Source organism: Phoenix dactylifera, unplaced genomic scaffold (genome assembly GCF_009389715.1).
Source record: "Phoenix dactylifera cultivar Barhee BC4 unplaced genomic scaffold, palm_55x_up_171113_PBpolish2nd_filt_p 000781F, whole genome shotgun sequence".
In the NCBI taxonomy this organism is placed as follows: Eukaryota; Viridiplantae; Streptophyta; class Magnoliopsida; order Arecales; family Arecaceae; genus Phoenix; species Phoenix dactylifera.
In genome coordinates this window covers 203,674-224,978 of record NW_024068151.1, presented here as the reverse complement: position 1 = coordinate 224,978, position 21,305 = coordinate 203,674, and the positions used below count along the sequence as shown (strand labels likewise).

The 21,305-nt window shown below is 43.0% G+C and overlaps 1 protein-coding gene across 2 annotated transcripts; it reads left to right on the top strand.

The window, feature by feature from the left end:
* Nucleotides 1-5,102: 5,102 nt before the first annotated feature.
* Nucleotides 5,103-20,970, top strand: LOC103696977 (protein MLN51 homolog). 2 transcript variants are annotated; one of them, XM_008778721.4, is made up of 12 exons: nucleotides 5,103-5,959; nucleotides 8,234-8,336; nucleotides 8,464-8,678; nucleotides 8,772-9,631; nucleotides 9,926-10,040; nucleotides 10,762-10,884; nucleotides 13,704-13,756; nucleotides 13,888-13,933; nucleotides 14,089-14,159; nucleotides 14,251-14,329; nucleotides 20,530-20,612; nucleotides 20,699-20,970. In XM_008778721.4, exons 1-9 carry the CDS (start codon nucleotides 5,418-5,420, stop codon nucleotides 14,114-14,116), a joined length of 2,085 nt encoding a protein of 694 aa, XP_008776943.2. In that variant the 5' UTR covers nucleotides 5,103-5,417; the 3' UTR covers nucleotides 14,117-14,159; nucleotides 14,251-14,329; nucleotides 20,530-20,612; nucleotides 20,699-20,970. The 2 variants fall into 2 exon arrangements, with proteins under 2 accessions (XP_008776943.2, XP_038976269.1); XM_039120341.1 differs by having other exon boundaries at nucleotides 14,086-14,159.
* The last annotated feature ends 335 nt before the right edge of the window (nucleotides 20,971-21,305 follow it).

Here is a 21,305-nt window from a genome sequence, read left to right as displayed (position 1 = left end):
AATCTAATATGACTTGCTCATGTCGGTTCACTCTCGACTTGATTGAGGAGGTTTTTGATTTAGGTCTCAATTGGGTTTGCTACATCACATGTAAACCTATCTACCCGACTCTCATTCACATCACATGCAAACGGCGCATTGCAGGCATTTATAATCGCAGCAATAATTAAAGCTAAACTTTAAATCGGTGATGATCATGGATTCTAGTTAGGTCGTATTACAAGCACATGCACGTCAATCGATCAACTGGTCTTCAACTCTTGAATAGGTTCCAAGCCTCCTTGACTCGATCCTTGACCAACTCTTGATCCAATCGCCATCAACCGCTTAGACCCCTGATCATCTCATGCATCATCTTCGACTTGATCGTTGACGTACATCACATCACAGAAATACAACCAGATGTAAAATAAAAATAAAAATAAATTACATCTCCTTTTAGGAGGCACGCAGGCCTCTCAAAACATCAAATAAGATGCATGCAAGCATCTGAAAAATTACATGACATCGCAGATCACATCGCAGGTCATTACATTTGATACCAAAAGGGTTTGAATCCTATGATCATCACCATATGCAACAATTATAATTTTCAGATCTGATAATTAATTGATTATCTCATGACATAGGTTGCTGATCATGCTAATCATGATTCTAAACTTTGTAATCACATTAACAATGCTATTAGAATCATCCTTTTATCATATAAAAATTAGCATGTAAAAATCAGCACCCTAGAAAAATTCTGCATGCAGAAATTTTCAGCATGCATGATCATTTAATTTTCAGATCTAATAAGCCTACTTATAGTTAATTCTTACCTTAAACTACGAAGCCTAGGCTCTGATACCACTGTTGGAAACCCGCCTATGCCGCTGATATTTCAAAACAAAAATCAGATTGCAGCGAAATCGGCATAAGCGGGATCGACGTTCATCGCATGAACGCTGTTTCTAGACCGTTCGTAGTTAGATAAGGATTAATACTTTTAAAACTTTTAGGGAGATCAAATCTTCACCTTGTGCGGGTAGATGATCACCGCAAACTGAAGCTCGTGGTTTTAGGTTGAGGGTTCGTTTGAAGCCGTTCAAACGTCCGGCCTCTACGGGTATCCACACGAAGCAGAGGACCTGATCAAAGATCTCTTGTCTTCCCGGAGTGCTAGCTCCCTTGCAAAGACGTCTTTTGATGGCTGATCTCCTCTCTTTCTTTCAACTCTTGAATATGCTTGAGAAGAGGAAGAAGAAGGATGAAGAAGAGGATGAAGAAGAATCCCCACGCAGCCTTCTTTTCTTCCTTGCGTTGGATGAAGGAAGGGAAGGGGAGGAGGCCGCCAACACTTGGATCTTCTTCTTCCCTTGCTTGCGGCTGAAACAAGGAGAGGGAGAGGGTGGCCACGGCACAAGAGGGAGAGGCTTCAATGCTCTAGGGCGCCGGCTTCATAAGCCTTCTTATAGCCATCTAGGGCTCTTCCAAAGTAGGAGCCCTAGATGACTTTCCAAAGAGGGGGCGCCGGCCCCCTCTCTTGTGCCGCACCAAGTGATCAAGGGGAGGAGCTTGCGCCCCTCCCTCTTGGTAAACCCTAGTCCACATTAGGGTTTGCATTGCCCTAATGTGGTTAAGCCCTAATCCTATTAGGCTTAGCCCAAGGGTGAACCAATGGATCCAATCTAGGTAAGTACTAATCCAATTAGTACTTGAATCAATTTTGACTCAATTGAACTCTTCAATCCTAATCCAATTAGGAGTCTTATTGATTCATTAGATTAAAAATTAATTGTGACTTAAGAAACCCTAATCCATATTAGGATGTATTTAATTTTAGTCCTAATCCAATTAGGACTCAATTTGAATCCGAAGTCCTAATCCAATTGGGACTTCTAGGAATCCTATTCTAAGTAGGAATTCACATTGAATTCAAAAATCCTATTCTAAGTAGGATTGTGGGAATCCTAATCCAAGTGGAAATCCCAGTCCTACTCCAACTAGGATTCCCAGTCCTAATCCAATTAGGACTTTAGGAATCCTACTCGAAGTAGGACTCTTGTTTCAAGTCCAATTAATTAATTCCCTTTGTTCCTTCTTCAACTGAATATCAATCGAATTGATTACTTGTGATTCCTAATCACTATTCAACCATCAGATCGGTCAATACTTCTAGTGTGTGTGACCCCATAGGTTCTACTCTGACTGGTAGTGAGATATATTGTGATCTCTATCACAATATCATTGAAGACTCCTTTCAATGGGTTGGAACAATTCCAACTCAACTCATTAGGGTTTATCGATCATCAAGATAATCCTTATGAGTCCCACCATCCACCAGTGACACCTAGCAGCATATAGTGGCTACCCAGCAGAATAGAATGGTGAACCTCTAGGTGCAGTTATCGTATGATACAGTCCTACTATCGTGGATCCCTACAGGACGGAGGTCATGGACAACTCGTCAAACCCCATCGTCTGTCATATGTGAAGATTTATTCGACTTAAGTTCGAGAGTGGAAAACTCTTTCTCCACTGTGCATACTGCCCCGGCCGAGGTCTTACGAACTTAGTCTTATAAATCACATAGGATCTCTCCTTATCTATCAAGGTCGATAGATTCCTTATAGGTGCATACCCTACTCCTACAGTGAACTTACTGTAGCCAATCTATACTGCATGGACCCATATGGCTAGGGACCATGTATGTGTGCAGTCAAACTACAATAACCTCCCTGTGAGTAGCCGAAGCACCGCAGGTCAAAGGACCAGTCACACTACTGCAACATCAAGCAAGTCACTGACGAGTGGATAGACATCCAAGTGACTTCTTGTCTTGGTCACGCTCAGTACCCTTATTCTCTAACAAGCACCTGCACTATCACTTCAGTGTCCCTACACTGTGGACTCAAGTCTCGTCCATCCAGAAGGAAAGTGATCTGTGCACTGATTGGATCGATCACCGTCCTCGTGATGATCCATTGATCAGGAGCATTTAGAAATTAATCACCAATGACATATGGCTCAAATTCTCAACTCTTAAGAATATGCATCATTATCTTATTAATTTCTTGGACGATTCATAGACACATAAATAATATGAATGAAAAGATGCCTTTTATTTATTCAATAATAAATAGTCAAGTACAAAATTATGTCCCTAGAATTAACAATGTGTCAGCCAGATTGGCTTCTAGGGCATACATCTAACAACAGGTTGGAGGGATGGCAGATGCACACGCTCTCTATGATGGGCAGGATCACCTTAGTTCGATCAGTTCTTATATCGATTCCGACATATTATTTATCCAGCTCCTTCATTCCTGTGGTACTTTTGAGGTCTCTCGAGCAGCTATTTAGAAACTTTATTTGGGGGAGGAGCAGTGGTAGAGGTGGTATCCACCTGCTGGCGTGGGAGGTTGTGTGTCAGCCGACCAAGTCTGGAGGCTTGGGGGTTCAGTCATTGGTGGCGAGATGGGCGGTCCTTGTGGCTCGACATGCGGCTAGATTTGTGCTAGAGCCTGATAGTACGTAGTCCTCGTTGATGAAGGCCAAATATGGAGCTTTGTTGCCTAGAGCGTGAGTCGGCTGACACTATTCACCCGTATGGAAGGAGATGTGTGCCAAAGCTATGCTGGTGCTTCTGGAGATTAGATGGGCCATCAGAGACGGGCGATCCATCGATATTTTGGAGGATAGATGGGTGACTGACCAGTCGATCAGTCACCTACTGATCATGGTGGACTCGGCCAGGCTGGCAGGACTTAGGGATAGCGATCTGTTGGATCCGGATGGGGGTCGGTGGAGGGATGACTTAGTTCGAGAGGTTTTGGAAGAGCAGTTGGCAGAGATGGTCTTGGCTCTACTTGTCCCTGCCCGGACAGAGCCTGACAAGCTAGTATGGTTGCTGTAGGGGCGGTTGCGGGTGCGAGCCAGAGACCTCCACGCCCTGATCAGCAGGGAGCCAGCTCCGCAGATTGAGAGAGGATGGATTTGAAGGATGCAGATTCTTCCGCTTGTGATGCTCTTCATCTGTAAGGTGGCATGGGGCTGTCTACCGACCAGGAGTTTGCTAGCTCGGCGAGGTTTATGTATCACTTCATGCTATGAGGTGTGTACGGATATCGAGGGGATCATTACTCATGTTCTTTTGCAGTGCCCCATGGCCGGAGAGATATGGAGCAGGTCACCAGCATCTCTACCTAGTTCGGTGGAGTCTGCACAGGACTTGATTCTCCTGCTCAGAGTTTTCATGTGGAGTCCCAATTCTACGGAGGTAAGGATCCTCAGAGCACACTTGGCATACTACATATGGTTGGACAGGAATGCCGGCCTGTTTGAGGGCACGAGGTCACCCTTTAGGATGGTGGTGGATAAAGTTATACTACATGCGGGGGAGGTCACAGTCGTTGCTGCACTGTTTTCTTTCGAGATGGCCAAGAACATCTGGGGCACTCTCACCGCTATTACAGTGCTCAGGTTTGCCCTTGTTTCTTGGATGCCCCCACCTCTTGGTCATCTCAAAATGAACTTTGACGGCAACATATCGGTGGACGGGGAGTTTGGAGGCGTCAGGTTTGTGATTAGAGACTCTCTTGGCAGGCTAATAGCAACTGGTGGGCGCCGCACGCCGGGACTCATAATTGTTGGGGCCGAGCTTCGGGCAGCTTGGGAGGGTCTATCCTATGCGAGACGAGTATTTGGTGCTGAGCGGGTGCATCTTGAGGGGGATTCATCTTTGGTGATCGATTGGATCTGTGGAGTGGACATGTATGGTGATCGTCACCTCTCATCCGAGAGACGCGTAGACTAGCTCTGGAGGTCAGTGTTTTTTAGGCAGTACATGTGTTTAGGGAGGCAAACCGGGCAGCAGACTGGGTTGCCTCCTTTGTCGCTCGGCATTCCGAAGAGTTCCTCTGGACATCTGCGGCAGCAGACATACCTTCTTATTTGTACTTTTTACTTTATCATAATGGTAGGATGTGCTTAAATTAGAATTTTATAAAATATCACTTTTATTAAAAAAAAAAAAAAGAAAAAGGAAAAAAAAAGAGGGAAAAATATTGGGAGTCGGAAGCCGCTATCGAGATTAAAGATTCCGGTCCCCTCTTCCCATATTCGCACGGTTCCTCCCTATTTTCCCTTCTCCCCTCTCGACGCTATAGAAAAGGTTCCTCTCTTTCTTTATCCCCCATCCCTTGATTTAAAGACCTCTCCTTGCCCCTCTGGAAGCGCCCGATCGCTTTCTATCAAAACCCTAATTCCTCTCTTCGCGATCTTCGTCGCATCTCCTCGCTCTCGATCTCCGGAATCGGAGGAGGGTTTTGGGGAAATTCGTCGATTCGACGGGGGTTATGAGTTTTGCTTTCTTGATTTGAATTCTTGAGGTTTTCTTGTGGATTGGTTGAGGGTTAGGGTTTGGGAAAAGATCCATGGCGGCGGAGGGGGAGGAGGTGGAGTACGAGAGCGATCCCGAGGATGCGCCGCTGCCTTCGATGAGGCGGAGGGAGGCTAGTGACGACGAGGACGGGGACAGGTCGGACGGGGGAGGCAAGCCGGCGAGAAGGGATCCAAGGCTGGGGATTGGATCTGATGGCGAGTCGGACGGTCAGGGCGGAGCCCATGTGTACGAAGATGATGAGGAATTCGGGGTGGAGGAAGATGTGGAGGAATTTGAGGCGGAGGAAGAAGTGGAGGAAGAACTCGTAGAGGAAGTAGTGGAACTTGAAGAGTCGACTGGTGAAGAGGCAGGGCATCATAGTTCTGCAGGGAAGGCTGAAAGCCCTGGCGAGGGGCATCCTCCAGCGGAGCCCGCTGGAGATGGCCGGAGATCTGGTGGGGAACCAGTGGAATATCGGGGCAAGAATCAAGTAGAAGAGGAGAAGAAGGAGAACGAGCCGTACGCTGTGCCGACTGCCGGGGCTTTCTACATGCATGATGATCGGTTTCAGGAAAATGGCCGAGGTCGCCACAGGTGCTGTTCGTTGTTATTTGGCCTTCGGTTTGCTATGTCTCTCCCTTGTCACTGATTTCTGAAGCATATACGTTCTTCGACTCTATGTTTTTCATTGTATCAAGTCAATATCTTTCATAACGTTTATAGGAGAAAGAAGGAAACGAAAGTTCACTCTTTTAAAATTTTATATAATGGTTTTTTTTCTAGGTTTGATTTGGTTGATCTTGATCATGTAGAATATGTTGTATCTTGAATAAGGGAACTGCTTTTCTTTTTGATTTAAATACGTAAATTATTTGTCATTCTGCACTTGGATTTTCATCATCAAATGCTGCTGTCAAATTTGGATTTTGAGTATCAAATTGAGAAAACTCAGGACACATCAGAGTACCTTCCAGAATTTTCACTTGTGGTTTTGTCAGATTCAGTTTTTATATGCTGTTGTTTTCCTCAAGAAACCATTGAAATCCATAGAAATCCTCACTTGGTCTATGTTTCATCATCAAATGCTGCTGTCAAATTTGGATTTTGAATATCAAATTGAGAAAACTCAGGACACATCAGAGTACCTTCCAGAATTTTCACTTGTGGTTTTGTCAGATTCAGTTTTTTTTTTTTTTTTTGTTGGTAAAAACAGATTCAGTTTTTAGATGTTGTTGTTTTCCTCGAGAAAATTCCATTGAAATCCATTGAAATCCTGACACGTCCCGTATATGGACAAATGATGTAAGATCACATCAAGCTTATCTTAGAAGCCATAATAGGGGCTTTAATTGTAAGGGCTTGTTTCATAGAGTGTACTGCTGGATATAACTGGTCCATTCACTGCATAGATCCTTGTCCTATGTGGCTGTTGGATATTGGTGCAAGACATAAGGGTAGGTGGTGTGAGGTGGGCCCTGGTGCTGTCTGTGAGCACCACACCAGCATCTGTTGGTGCCACTAGGTGTGAATGGAGCATTATTGTTTAGCATATTCTTTCCCAAAGCGAACTGAGGATTTTAGTTGTATATGCTATGCTTTCAAATTGTAGGTTTACTTAGCTTTTGCCTTGTTCCTCTGCAATTCTTTAATCATCTTTACTTGTGGTGTTTGGTTTTCTTTTCTTTTTTTTTGCTTGATAATTTCTTCATGGACTTGCTTAATGACAGTCAATATTGTTCTAGCACGTGCGGGCATTTTGAGAATATTAGACTTTATTGTGATGTCAGTCCCTTTTTATGCTTTATTTTGCTGATCCACTGGTTCACTTTACTAAACACACTCTTATTATGCCAATTTCAGTCAAAGAAAATGAGAGTCCCTGTTTGGATGCTAGTTAAGGGGCTGTTATCCTCTAAACTGGCTAACAACTGCAAAACATGATGTGTTATCGTTATTTGGTCAATGCGTATTGAAGTGGCTTTGCGGAGGGAGGTGAGATAGATTTAACAACCGGAGCTCTTTCTTCTTTCTCCTTCACTTTTTTCCACAACATATCCCACTAACCCACAGATGTCAACCAAGCAGTAATAACCCATGATTATTTGATTAACGGGTCATTACCAATGGTCAAAACCCTAGTTGGCTATTTGGGGACCAAACAGGGCCTGAGTTACGGGTGTGTCATGTGTATTGTCTTGAACCAGTTGCAGTGTGTTGCTGGTCGGTCGCTGCAATATTTGTAGTGCAGTTTTTGCGCTAGTTCTGGCTTTATTGGTAGGGTTATTTTGTAACAGCATGTAGCTTTATTGACATTCTGCTGGTCAGGTTGTTTGTTTGTGGTGGTTTAAGTAGCATTGGCTGCTTGTTTTGCGGTGGTCGTACTTGTTCAAGTTCTTCTGTTTTCTTAGATTACAAAATAATGGCTTTTTTAAGTTCTGGTAATGAAACTGACTCTGTCTGCATAGCTCTTCATATGATAGCTCTTTTTGCAATTCTGTTTTCCTACCCCCACCATGTGTGTTATCTATATAACTCAGTCAAGTTGCAGTCTTTCTCGTAGTATAAAGGATGACCATCTTATAGGTTTGTTTCAATTTTTTTTTCCTTGCTTGCTACATGAGATCAGCAACTTATTCTCATAGAAGGTTGAAAATGATATAGTTAGTTTTACTGTGACAGTTTGAACTTTGATGCATATTGCCTTGATATGTAATAGAGAATGATTATTAGTCGCTGCATTTGCTGTTTTTTTTATTGATTTCTTTTTCTATCTTAAATAAGGAACATTTTTTGCCTCGTGTTTTGATGTAATGTAAAAAATATTGAATTCCTCTAATGGTCTGTTTTTCCTTTGATCATTACATCCAGGCGTATGTTTGGTGGGCGGAAATTGTGGGACCCTAAAGATGATCATGCCTGGGTGCATGACAGGTTTGAAGAGATGAATTTGAAAGATACACATTATGATGAGGTGATATCTTGTTTTTGAGTGCGTTCTCATTTTATCATTTCCTTCATGTGTTCAACTTCAGTTGTAACATATTGTCCTGAAATCACATGCAATTTTCTAAGAGGTGCGTACTCTATTTGTATTCCAGGAGAGGAGAAGATCCAAAGGTCGATTTAGAGGCCGTGGCGGCGGCAAAAGCCGGGGTAGCGATCGTGGTTATGCTAGGGGTAGCAGATCTCGTGCTTACTATGATGATGGTGGCAACCAAAGCCGTGCTCCAAAGTCTGTGAGAGGGAGAGGGCCAAGGCGCTATGAACCTATCCCCAAAAGCAACAGTGGGCCTCCTGCAACTCAAAACAAGCAGTAAGTATCGAATCCTTTCCCCTTTATTCTGCAACAAATGTAATTTCCCCTTTTCTGGGATTTGCTTATTGTGATATTCACGTGCATTTTCAGATCTGTCAAACCTCAAGAACCAACACCAAATGTTAATGCAGGGAGATCCCCATTTCAAACTTCAAGTGTGCAACCAGAACAAGTAGTTTCTAGGAAGCAAGTTTTTGCTTCTAGTTTAAGTTCTGCTTCTCCTCCATTTTACCCTTCTGGGTCATCCAATCAAGAAGTCTCCATGATTCAGAAAGGCAATGCACAAACTGGAAGTGCCAATAAGACACTGTCATCTTCGACGCCGATGGAGGATAATTTTCCACCTTCACAATCTGGATCGTTGTTGAGAGGAAAAATGGTTGTTGATTCGGTTGCTCATGATAGGTTATATGTTGATGATTCTCTCCGACAAGTTGCTGGAAAAACCATGGCTATTTCTCCATTGCAGTCATCTGGATTTTCCTTATCATCGACCACTTCTGGTCAATCTTCTAATTCCAGAGTTCAGGGGAGGGGTTTAAGCATTAGTGGACTGCCAAATAGTCAATCCACTGTGTCACATAATCAAGCTGCAAGAATTCCTGCTCAAACCCAGCCCCCAATAGCTCAACAGAGACCAGCTCAAACTCCAAATCAACCTGCATTACGAATTTCCACTCAGCAGTTGGGTCAGCGGCCTGGCGGTGGAAATCAAGTTTCATCTCCACCTCAACCTCAATCGGCAAATTCATCTGAGATTGGAGAGACTGATTCACCTCCAGGCTCAAGTAAATCCAAGACAGCATTGGTTGGAAAGGGGAAAACTAGTATTCAAGGAGCTGGAAGGGGCGCTTTTCTCTACAGTGGAGCTCAAGTTATTGGAGCAACTGGGGCTATGGGCCTTGCCCATGGTGACCAGAGCTTTCCTGGTACTCCAGCACTGTTGCCAGGTGTGTTCAATTTCGTTTTCTTCATTTTGATTTGCATGAGGAATTTTCTACCGCATTAGATAATAATATTAGCCTTGAGGCTGCACAAGAAGCATTGTGGAGATCTTTCCGCTACTAATTTTTTACCCCATCATGTAGCATTGACTGTAAATTGGTTGTGCCCTGCTTATTTTATTTTAAATATGGTGTGCTGCATTCATAAAATTTTTTCCTAGAATATCAGCAAGAAGAAAATTTTTTTCTTAATTTTTGTAGCATTCATTATGCCTTTTCCCCCCTTTTTCTTGTACACAGTTATGCAGTTTGGGGGTCAACATCCTGGTGGTCTTGGGGTTCCTACTGTTGGTATGGCTCTGCCAGGATACGTGGCTCAACCACAGCTTGGTTTTGGGAATTCTGAAATGACTTGGTAAAGTAAATATGCACATTGCTTATCATGTTCAATTAGGCTGAATAATTGGTCATTTGCTTTTACCAAACCTGGAATTGATGTAGGTACCTTATATGACATGTTTGGATGTTTTTTTAAAATAATTTTTTTACATTTTAATTGTATTTTCCTGAAAAGCCATTCTAGATTTAGAAGTAGATGTTGATTAGTTATGGTGTTGAATTTGTCCCCAAACAGCTGTAACCTTATTCCCTTTGCTGCTGTGAAACAGGGACATCATGAAGCTCATCATTCCCTTCTTTTTATCACATTTGTCTGCCAATTCTGATCCGACTTTGTTTTATATGCTGGTGGTATACTGCAGAATGCTTTTTTGACTTGATCAATTTGCATGTTTGCGATCATCTTTTCGAATGAATTTTTTTATAAAGTGTTTCAACTTCAATTATCTCATCTATGTATCAGAAATAGATACATAGATTAATGGTAACTTGCTTATGTATCAAATGTCTAGATTGGGTCGGGTAGGTTGGTGATGTATGTTTTTTTGGTATTTCAGTCAATTAGTTTCATACTTACATGTGATTGGCGTATATGTTTCTTCCAAGAACTAACTTGATAAAAGATCTATCTTGGAAAAAAACATGCTACAAACTTGCTTTGAGATATAAGCTAATTCTTCACATTTTTCATTAATTAATTGTCAACTGATTTTTTTTCTTTCTAATTTGAATATCAGGGTGCCGGTATTAGCTGGTGCTGCCGGGGCTTTGGGGGCATCATATTGCTCACCCTATATAGCACTTGATGGTAGTTATTATGCCCGTCCTTCAGGACAGATGTCTTCATCAGTTGCTTCCAGGTAAGTTTTATTATCATTTTTCAGTCTCTACAGGAATATCCTTTCCACTTTTCATGTCTACTTGTAGTTTTTTCAGTTACTTTCAGCTACCTTTTGTTTTGTTCTCTGTTTCGGACTTCATATGTTGTTTAAATTTATATATGTTGCTACCTGTACATGCAAGTAGATGAAACCTAGATTTGCATTCTAAGGAACTTCGATCTGGGCAGTAATATGATCAACTGTGTCCAGGATTACTTGGTGATTCAAGTGCCGAACAGGAGAGGCACTTCTTCTCTAGAATATTTTAGGTAATTGTGGCCTTCTTCTGTAGAATATTTTAAGTAATTGTGGCCTAAGGTGTCTGATTATATGGATCTAAACTTGAAAGCCTGAGACCTTTGTTTTGCCAGTCAGAGTTTATAAGTAAAGAATATAATGCAATAGAAGGAGGCTATAATTTTAGTACAGAAATTATTGAGACTGTTATAAGTTTCCAGTAAGATCAATGAAGAATCCATAGGGTAACCTAGTAAAAACTAGAGCTAATCAAGCACCAGGCTGGGTCGGACTCTACAGTAGAAGTTAGGCCCGATGCTTATGCGTAGGCCTGGTCTGGCTTGAACATCGGGCTTATATTTTTGCCTAATGCCTAGCCCATTCTTGAAGAGCCAATCCAAACCTGTCCACGAGGCCTGATTTCTCTTTCCCCCCACTATTATAGGCTAAACTATACATTTTAGCTAAACAATATAATTTAATTCTCTCAACCTTTGGCAATATAGCAATAATCAATACCTTTAAGGCTTAAATGTACTGATTATTAGTTAATATAGTTAACATTACATATATATATATATATGTATGTATGTATATAGTGTTAATTTTATATATATATATATATATATATATATAAAATCTTAAGCTGGCTTAAGCTGGGCTGTTTTTTGATTTTTCCATGTCCGGCCCGATTTGTAAATTGGGCCTTCTTTTTTGTCCAGGCCCCTCCAACAAGCCTATTTTTAGTGTCCAGGCCTGCTAAATTTTGGGCTGGGCGGGCCATCTGGCCTCTGATCAACTCTGATAAAAACTAGACAAGAGGAAGAAAAAATTTCTTTTCTTTAATAGTTATTTATTTATTTTTACCTTGGATTGAAGGAAAAAAAGTTGGGGGGGGGGGAGGTTACAGGTTTCCATTACTTAAGGGTTACACTTCCGGGAACATCATTTGTCACTCAGTGGATGCACCATTTCAGACATCGCTCATGCTCATTTTTTTGTCAAAGATTATCCCTCATCCACATTGAAACTGCACCATCCATGCAGGGAGATCTAACCAGGTCTATGTAACTTGTGCCTGACCAGCAGAGTGGCTCTTGGCCCATGAGAATGCCTATTTTTCCAGTGAACTCAATGTGCAGATACTGACGTCAGGGGAGACCTAAGAATTAACCAGCCCCATGAGGTGGGCTCAACAAACCATGTAAATGGTCTACTGCTGACTAAAGTAATTTAACTATAGCTCTTTTAGCTTTGTCCTGCAGTACAGTTAAGAGCATTTAGCTACATTCTGGAGGAATTTGTCAATCTACCCTGAAGCTACATGGGAAAGAATAGATAGTTTTTCTTTCCTTCTTTTTGGGTTTGCCCCCCGTAAAATGCCTCTGCGTACTAATGAGATTGCAGAGGTTGGGCCATGGCGAAACTTGGGTGTCATGGGTTCGAAACATGGAATCAGTCTTCCACACGTGGGGATAAGGCTGCGTAAATCTATCTCTCCCCAGACCCACAGTGGCTGGAGCGCGTGCTGGAAGGCCCCTTATTTTTAATAATAACGAGATTGCAATGAGTTTACATCAAACACATTCCAATTTCTATTTCCTAATTTATTCCAAAATAGTAACTTAAATTAATTACTGAGAACTTTCTTTGATGCCTTTCTGTTAATAAGAATGAATAAACAAAGGTGCTGGTCACTTATGCTTGGGCTTCTGCTAGAAGAAACACATTTTAATACTTTTTATATTACAGGGATTCTCTGCCTTTAGTGCTAGGCAATCTTGGTTTGTAATTAGTTTTAAACATACAGTTTTTTTCTTTAATTTAACATTATCAAGTAGTGATTGTCCTGACTTACAATGTAAGCTAATGTACATAATGGCTATGGTATCAGAAGAAAATAAGCCAGGCCTTAAGATGCAATAATTGTGTGGATCTTAATCTTTCTCCTTGAGTTAAATTTGGCACACTTTCGTATGTCATTGATGTTCTTAAACTCACATCTGACAACTAACTCTTGTTTTCTGATAATATTATGACTTATATCTGACTTTTTGCTTGACAATGACTTCACATTCAGATAGTTGCATGTTATTTTGTCTTATTTTGCTTCTTTTCTCTTTTGGCCAATAAGTTGTACATGTAGTTTATATCCCTCTCTTTTATATATGCATATACACACACACACACAATAAAAAAGGGATAATTATTACGACATGATTGCCAGTTTATGGTAGTAGAGTGAATTGCTTCTTGTTCTGTTTTCTTCTTGGGTAGAGGAATTACTTCTTTGTTATGCTTGGATATTCTAAGGTTTATTATACGGTATAGGAGCGCATGAGTTGAAAATTTCATGTAATCTGACCTCATAGAGCATTACTTATGGTGATCAAAGCTTGATTCCAGTGTGATATTTTAATTCCTGTATTGATGTGTAGTTGTGTAGCACCCCCCCCCCCCCCCCCCCCCCCCCCACTTTGCAAAAAAAAAGAGAGTTATATTACAGTGTTTTCTTAAGCTTTGTATAAAATCCTGAATGCCACTGATTTCCTATGCTGCAGGGAAACTAGTACAGCTAAACCTGCTAATTCCTGGAAACCTCCAGAGAGACCTGGTAGAGTACTAATACATGCCTTCTTTTGTTGCACTTGTAAAATGACCGGTCACCAAAATCTATTTTCACCAAAAAATTTTCTAATCCTTTTATTATAGTAAGTTTCTTGAGTTCACTCACCTATTTTGCAGAGATAGTGAATGACGAATTTGGGCAACGCCAGAACAAGCCTCGTAGGTATGTTAAATCATGTCTGATCTCAATCTGAGTACTTTCTGAATTTGTGAAATAGTCACAAATTCTCCCAATAGCTTTGCTATTGCTTTCTGAATGTGTTAAAAATTATATATATAATATTTTATTTATTTAGTTTTGTATTTATGTTTTAGCAGATATTCAGAGATGAACTTTGGCCAGTGAAATACATACTTAAGATTGAGTGTGTTTGAATAAGCAGCTTAAGGTCAGGAACCTAGATATCTTTCCCTGCAAGATGTTTTTTTTTAATCCACCTTTTGTTGTTTTCTCAGTTCTGTTTGTGTTCATTCCTGCAGACCCGTTTCCTAGCCCTCTGTGATCTTCAGCTTCTTATCTGGAGCACGTTGGGTTGCCTGGTGTCCCTTGAAATGCTAGGTTTGTGTTCTTTTTGGCATTTGTCTATCATAATAATATAAATTCAAGCTCTGATATTCATTATTGGAAATCGGAAAAGGAAAAAAAGGTATTTTGATGCACTAATGATACAAATGGCACCATTTTATATCTTGTCAGTCTGATCATTATTTAATTTATTTCCGCATAATATACTATAGAGCTGTTAACTAATGGTTTTAGATCTGTTCTAGCATGGCATTTTTTTGACTAATTCCTTATTTTAGTTCCTCTTTATTGATTGATGACCATGGAAGAAGAATCATGTATCTAGATTTTTGTATTGTTTTCTTCTTTGTAATCTTTTACTGTGTACATTTTAGTTGAAATTTTTATACGAGAATCAATACTGTAATAATACTCTCAAAAAGTGTTAATGCTTTTATTATGAATTTTAATATATCTTGTATAGCATTTGTGAGTGTAATGCTGATGACTATGTATATAGGCCTTATGCTAATCTTGCACGATCCTAGGGTACATTGGTTCTTTAAATTATATTCTGTCCATATTAGACACATGGGACACAGGTACTTGTTTGATACAATTCTTGTTAGACATTTGTTTCCCAGTGTCCTATTTTCTAATTTTAAAAAAAAGGGCTCTGGAAACTTCTTGATGAGTATTTTATTTATATATTTTAAATGATGGAACTGTCGACCAATCTTAAAGTAATGGTGCACATGGGTTGCGGTAGGGGGCAACTTGAAACTAAGCTGAACCTGATTGGTTCTCGACATTTGGAACTGTAACCAAACTGTCTAAAATTGGAACTGAAATGAAGCAATCCATTCAAGACCAGGTCGGTTCAGGTTGGTTCTCAGGTTATTAAAAATTACATAATTTTTTCAGCAGCAATAATTTGTTCATTTTATTCTATTGAAGCCCATTAATTGCAAGCAGCAAACCACACAAGCCAACTAATATTCTATCGAACAGCATCTTTTTGAGCAAAATCTATTCGACAACATCAAACAATAAGAGAACACACAAAAAATATGAATACAATAAGAGAACACAAAAAAATGAACTGTAAATTTTAGATATGTTATAACAACGAGAAAACTGAATGGGTTATTAAACAAATGAAAACTTAAAACATTAACCTGTGACTGAAAATTGTGCAGTGGTATATATTTTTATGTTATAATTTTTATATAATACTTAATAGATCAGTCTGGTTCAGGTTAGATTTGGTTACTTAACCCGCTTGACCTTGAGCCAAACCAATGCAATTGGGCTTCAAAAACCAGAGCAGGAACCAACTGATCCATGTTAAAACCTGGGCCAAACCGACCAAATGAGGTTGTTTTGGTTCAGATCTCAAGTTGATCTGAAACCATGTATGTCGTTATTTTAGAACTTATGATGTTGATGTTATCATATAATGTATGGACCATGATCTATGTCTGAGTGATGATTAAATGATTTGGTCGTGGATGTTGATGTTGTTTTATGGAGTTTTACTATATTAATGTGATAACACATTATTGTTATTTAGCCTTTCCACAAGCGGGGGTAAGTGGGAGAAATTGGAAGCATTAGGAAATACTCGTGCTTGTTCATCAGCAGCCGTTGGTGACTATTGCCATCTTGTGGCTGGTATCTGCCACATGCCATTGATAGGGAAAGGATGGGGTTTAAGGTTTCACATGATGAGGAGGGGAGATAAAATGTAAGCATTCTGCACTCTGCCTATTTACACGAGTCCGGACCTGCATATGAAACTCAGACTGTTTAAGTCTTGACCTCATCTGGCTTCCAAGGCATATCCGCTGCACTTATGCAGCCCATATGCAGCTAGAGACCATGCATGGCCTGTGTGGTGCAGTCCAGGGTTCTTCTCGTATATGAGGCCTCATAATCTTAGAACATTGAGAGTCTGGTAAATTTTTTTTATAAGGATGCTCGTCCCTTAGCAATATCTATTGAAAGCCAAAAGTGTGGTGGAAGTCTCGTATACTTGACTAGTGAAGTGAATCAACTCTTCTATCTAGAAACTACATCGAGCTTCTTATATGTGTGCAAGTATAACCCAAAATTTACATGCAATACAACATCTGCATTATAGTGACAATCTCGTCTTTCCAGTATCAATTGGACTCTTTTCGTATGTTCTGAAAAAAGTTTTTAGTTATGTTTGTTTAAGTTTCAACATGTCCGCCTGTAACACTAGGTATCTACTCCTCTCGTGAGGAGATGGTATCTGCTCTCAGGTCAGAAATTTTAACTGGGCAGTCAAATTGAAGATCCACACCAATGAGATCTATATCATTAGAAATGTCTATAGTCAAAAAATAACGTGTTTTTGATGGTCTTTAATCTATACATCAAATGGGTTCCAAAATGTATGGTTAAAGTGATATGCCTATGTTTTGATATGGTCTAAGCATTAAAATCTATTGATTTTTAATCCATACATATTTTAACATGTGTATATCATGGTCAAATAAGGTGGATTTTCAATTTGAACGCTTTATTATGTATTTTAGCAAACTAGCACAATGAAAACCGTCATTTTTTATATCTTCTTGATGCATAGGTTAAAGATCCCCAAAAATATGATTTTTGGCTGTTAGATTTTTTTTTTTATAGACAAAAGGGGAGGGGGGAGGAAGGGACAAGCCCACCCCCGCGTTGCAGCCTCCACTGGGCCCCCACCCCGCCAGGAGAATGTTCGATGTAGGCAGAAATGACTGTGTGTTGGGCACCCCGGCCGGTTTTACTCATACCTTCCTGACCCGTGGGTCCGGCTCGTTACCCCTTCGGGCTTCGGCACGGTTACCCCTGGTGTCACACCCTTGAAAAGGTCGGAATGGAGTAACCAAATTTTTCCTTGAGTTCTCCCTCTTTTCGGTGTGCGGCACTAGTGTGGAGTTGGCTACCCACCACTAGTCAGCCTCTTGCATGCGCCAAGGCCGGATCAAGCCCCGCATGCGTCTTGGCTCGGCTGAAACCCTTGCCAAGACCCTATCCTACCAAGCACACACATAGGCACAAGTCTTTAGGGGAAAGAAGGCTTGTATTGCTCATACCAACACAAATCCCTCCTCACAAGCCGAGGAGATAGCCACCACATTGGCCCCTCTAAAAACCCCCAGCCAACCTTGGCCCCCAACCCCAAATAGAACCCTCACAAAACTCCATTTGGTGGACGCATGTACAAGGATAGCTCACCTCTTTCGAACTCCCCTTCAGCCCACACTTAGGCCTAGGCTTTCCTCTCGAAGCCTCCAAGGAACCCCAAAGTGGTCGGCCAAGGAACCCTCCCTTGGCTCACAAGTCTTCCGCAAGGAAGCCTTCTCTTTGGCTTCTGCCAAGCGTGCCTTGGCCAAGCTCCTCTTGGCCAAGGGCCTAGTGGCCCGGCACTCCTTTGGCGACCCTCAAAACAGCCCCAAAAGCAGCCCGTCCAAGCCTCCAAGCTCTTTCTCCAAGTCCAAGTCCTTCTCAAATGCAGCCGCCCAAGGCCTTTTATAGTGCCCTTGGAGATGGCATTTCCCTAGTCGGTTGCAACCACCCCTTAGCACCACAATCCGTGTGGCCTTCCTCGCCTCCCATTGGCCAACAAGACCTTCACCCGGATTTGTGCTTCCTTGGCGGTTGAGGAATGTGCTTCCTCTTGCCCAGCTGCCCAGCAGCCTGCCCAGCCACCGCCCAATGCACAGCAGCCTGCCAAGTGTCCATGGACAGCCCATGTGACTGCCCGCTTGCAGCTTGCTGAGGGAACAGCCCATGTGCGGCTGTCTGCCCAGCCGCCCAGGGCCGCCCGGCGCCCTGGTCCACCCGCGCGCGCGCCCGGCACGCGCGCCCAGGCCCGGCCGCGCGCGCGCCTGCGTGCGGCCAGCGCCCTGCGCCTGACTGGGCGGGCGCGCACCTGCGCCCGCAGCCTCTTGCGCGCGCGCGCCTGCCTGCGCGCAGCAGTGGCCCGCCCGGCCATTGCTCTGGCCTTGTCGCTCGGCCGCGTGCGCACCTGCGCGCGGCCTTGCTGGACTTGGGCGCGCCCCGCGCGCCCTTCGCGCTGCTGCCACTCGGCCGCGCGCGCACTTGTGCGCGGCCCTGCTGGTTCGCCGTCTCTGCGCGTGCACACCCCGCGCGCACGCAGGTCAGGGTCTGGCCTCGGCCACGCGCCCTTTGCGCGGCCCTTGCGTCCGTCCTGCCGTGCGCCCTGCGCACTGTCCTGGCGCAAGGCCCGGCCCTAGGCTTACCTGGCCGCGCGCGCACCTGCGCGCGCCCAGCGCGCGCCAGTGCCGCTCTGCCGTGCGCACGCCCGCGCACGGTCCGCCGGCTGTGTGCGCGCGCCGCGCGCGCACTTCTCTGCTCGGCCTGGCCGCGCGCACACCTGCGCTCGGCCCGCTCACGGCCAAGTCTGGGCACGCGTCTACTGCACATGCCGTCCCGAGGCCTGGTGCGTGCGCCTCCTTCGCACGCCGCAGCGTCCGCCCTTCCGTGCCCCGCGCACGGCCTGCAGGTGGGCCGACGCCTACGCGCTCCGCGCGCTCTCTTGGCCTCCATGCTTGGCCCATCCACGCGCGCCTTTGCGCATGGGCCAGCGTCCGTGCACGACTCCGCTGCGTGCGCCCCTGTGCACAGGCTGGATCCGGCCTGTCTCCGCTGCACAGGGCCACTGCCGATTGCGCTGCAACCTGCGCACTGTGCAGTGCGCACAAGGCCTGGCCACGGCTAAGTGCCCGGCACGCCTCCTGCGCGCCCGTGGCCATCATGCGTGCGTACACCCGTGCACGCCCCGGCGCCTGGCCCGGCTGTGCTCCTTCGCACAGCCCGTGCACAGGCCAGCGCCGGCCTTTGGCCACTCGCGTGTGCTCCGCGACACACTTCCTCGCTCTGCCCGGCCGTGCGCCCAGTGCCACAGCCTGCGCATGGCAGAGCCCGCGCACGCCCCGCGCGCGCCATAGCCAGGGGTGTGACACCTGGTGTGAGTACGTCGCACCTGGCACCATCGAGGCTACCAGCGGATCAATAAGCCTTTCCAGACCCCGTGTCCGAGCAGGGAGCATCCAGTTTCCACAATTTAATCGACGGCCGTGCGTTTCGAACTCGGAACCACTTGGTTGGAAATAAGGCCCGGTTCCACTGAGCTATCACCTCAGTGGCTCTGTTAGATATTTTCAGTGGTATAAATCGTGATCAATAGTGTGAATTTTAGATTTGGATGCCCAATTATTAGATTTTGGACCTGAGAGATGTAGATATCATTTATCTTGAGAGGATATATGTATAGTTATGTATATAATTGCGCTTGTTTCTGCCTGATGGAGGCCCAGGCTCTTAACTTATGACATGGTGGTGCTGTTTGCTGCTTATCTTTTTGCATCTTTTGTGGAGTAATATTCTCGACAATTGGTTATGTTTCCAAGTAACTCAGTTACTGTCAGGCACTTTTATGGGGCTAATTATTATTTATGTAACTGTTTATTAGTGCTTGATGAGAGGTAAAAAGGGTCAGTTGTTTGATTTGGTTGTGATAATCTATCAAAATTGGTGCTATTGAGGAATTGTCAATATCTTAATACTCCAGTGAAAGCTCACTCAATTTGTGGAGGCAAATTTCATAACATAATCATCTAGGAAACCAAAGATTAATCTAGAAGGAGATATAATAACCCTTGCTTGCTCTGATACATTATCTGAGGTGGCTGAAGTTTTAGCTTAATTCAATTGAGCATGCCATGATTTTGACTCATCTTTTGCTAGGTATTAGCAAGTTCTGTTTTGGTGAATTAGAGTACAACTTATTTAGGGATATGATGAAACTCTTTGATCCTCAGATCCGATGTTTGTATACTGTATTGATTCATGTTTGATAATTTGCACACCAATACCAGCAGCATTCCCGGTTGACACTTGGTTCTTGATGAAGCGGGTTTGCCTTTGTTATGATAATTGAATTGATTGTATGGAAGAACCTGCTTATAGTGATGGTCCCTGGTGTCAAAACGAGGCAACTTTGGTAGAGTCTTGTCCCTTCAGGATTGCTGCATTTGGATTTACAAACCTGCACTTGTCTTTATAAGATTTTAAACCCTCTGTATTATTAGCTTCCACGAAATTCCTCTGTTTCAACTTTTGTGTTTCCTGGCACCATCATAGATTTACAAATACATTATCATAGAGGTGTGGCTATGTTGAGTGCTTACTGTGCATTACGTTGTTGGCTTCTGCAGCTATGTAACGCCTGTTCTTGCTGTAATCGTGCGAGAAGACCATTATGCAGCAGGGCGGGTGGCATTCTCTTGTTTGAACTGTGGTAAGATATTTGGGAATTATACTGTTTGTGATAGCTTAACATATATTGCTGAACTGCCATTGACTGTTCGAGTTATGAATTTGCAGGTATTGTTTAGTTGTTGATAGAAGCTTGTGAGAATGGTGGCAAGCTTCTGTTAGGAGTGAAGTGTTGAGAAATAAATTGCAGTGGTGGTTAGTTTTACTTTCATTTCTAGTTTGTCTTGCTGTGGAGTCTTGTTGGGTAGAATTGCTCGTCCTATGAGCTAATGCACCTTGTTAATCTGCTGTATACCTTTTTTCAAGTTAATATGACTGGTGTTTATGTTATATAGTGCTCTATCTGAATTCTCCTAATTAGTTGCTGGAGGCCAGCTTGAGAGATTGTCTCTGGGAATTATCATTTTCTGATGTTTGTTGCTATATCCATCTTGCCAGCTTGACGGGTCGGATGAGTGAGTTGCCGCACTAAATATAGGGCAAATTGTACTGACAAACTTTCAATTTGGAGACACCTCTTCATCTTTAAAATTTTTCAAACTAACCCTTTTAAGTTTTCAAATCTTCTGAAAGTAGCCCTTCCATTCATCTCCGTTAATATCTCAGTTGATAGAGTAGTGGCACGTGATCATCCTATAATAGCATTAGGCGATTGTAGAAAAAAATACTCTTGATATATATTAAATAGGGGAATATTTCAAAGGTTTTTTTTTTT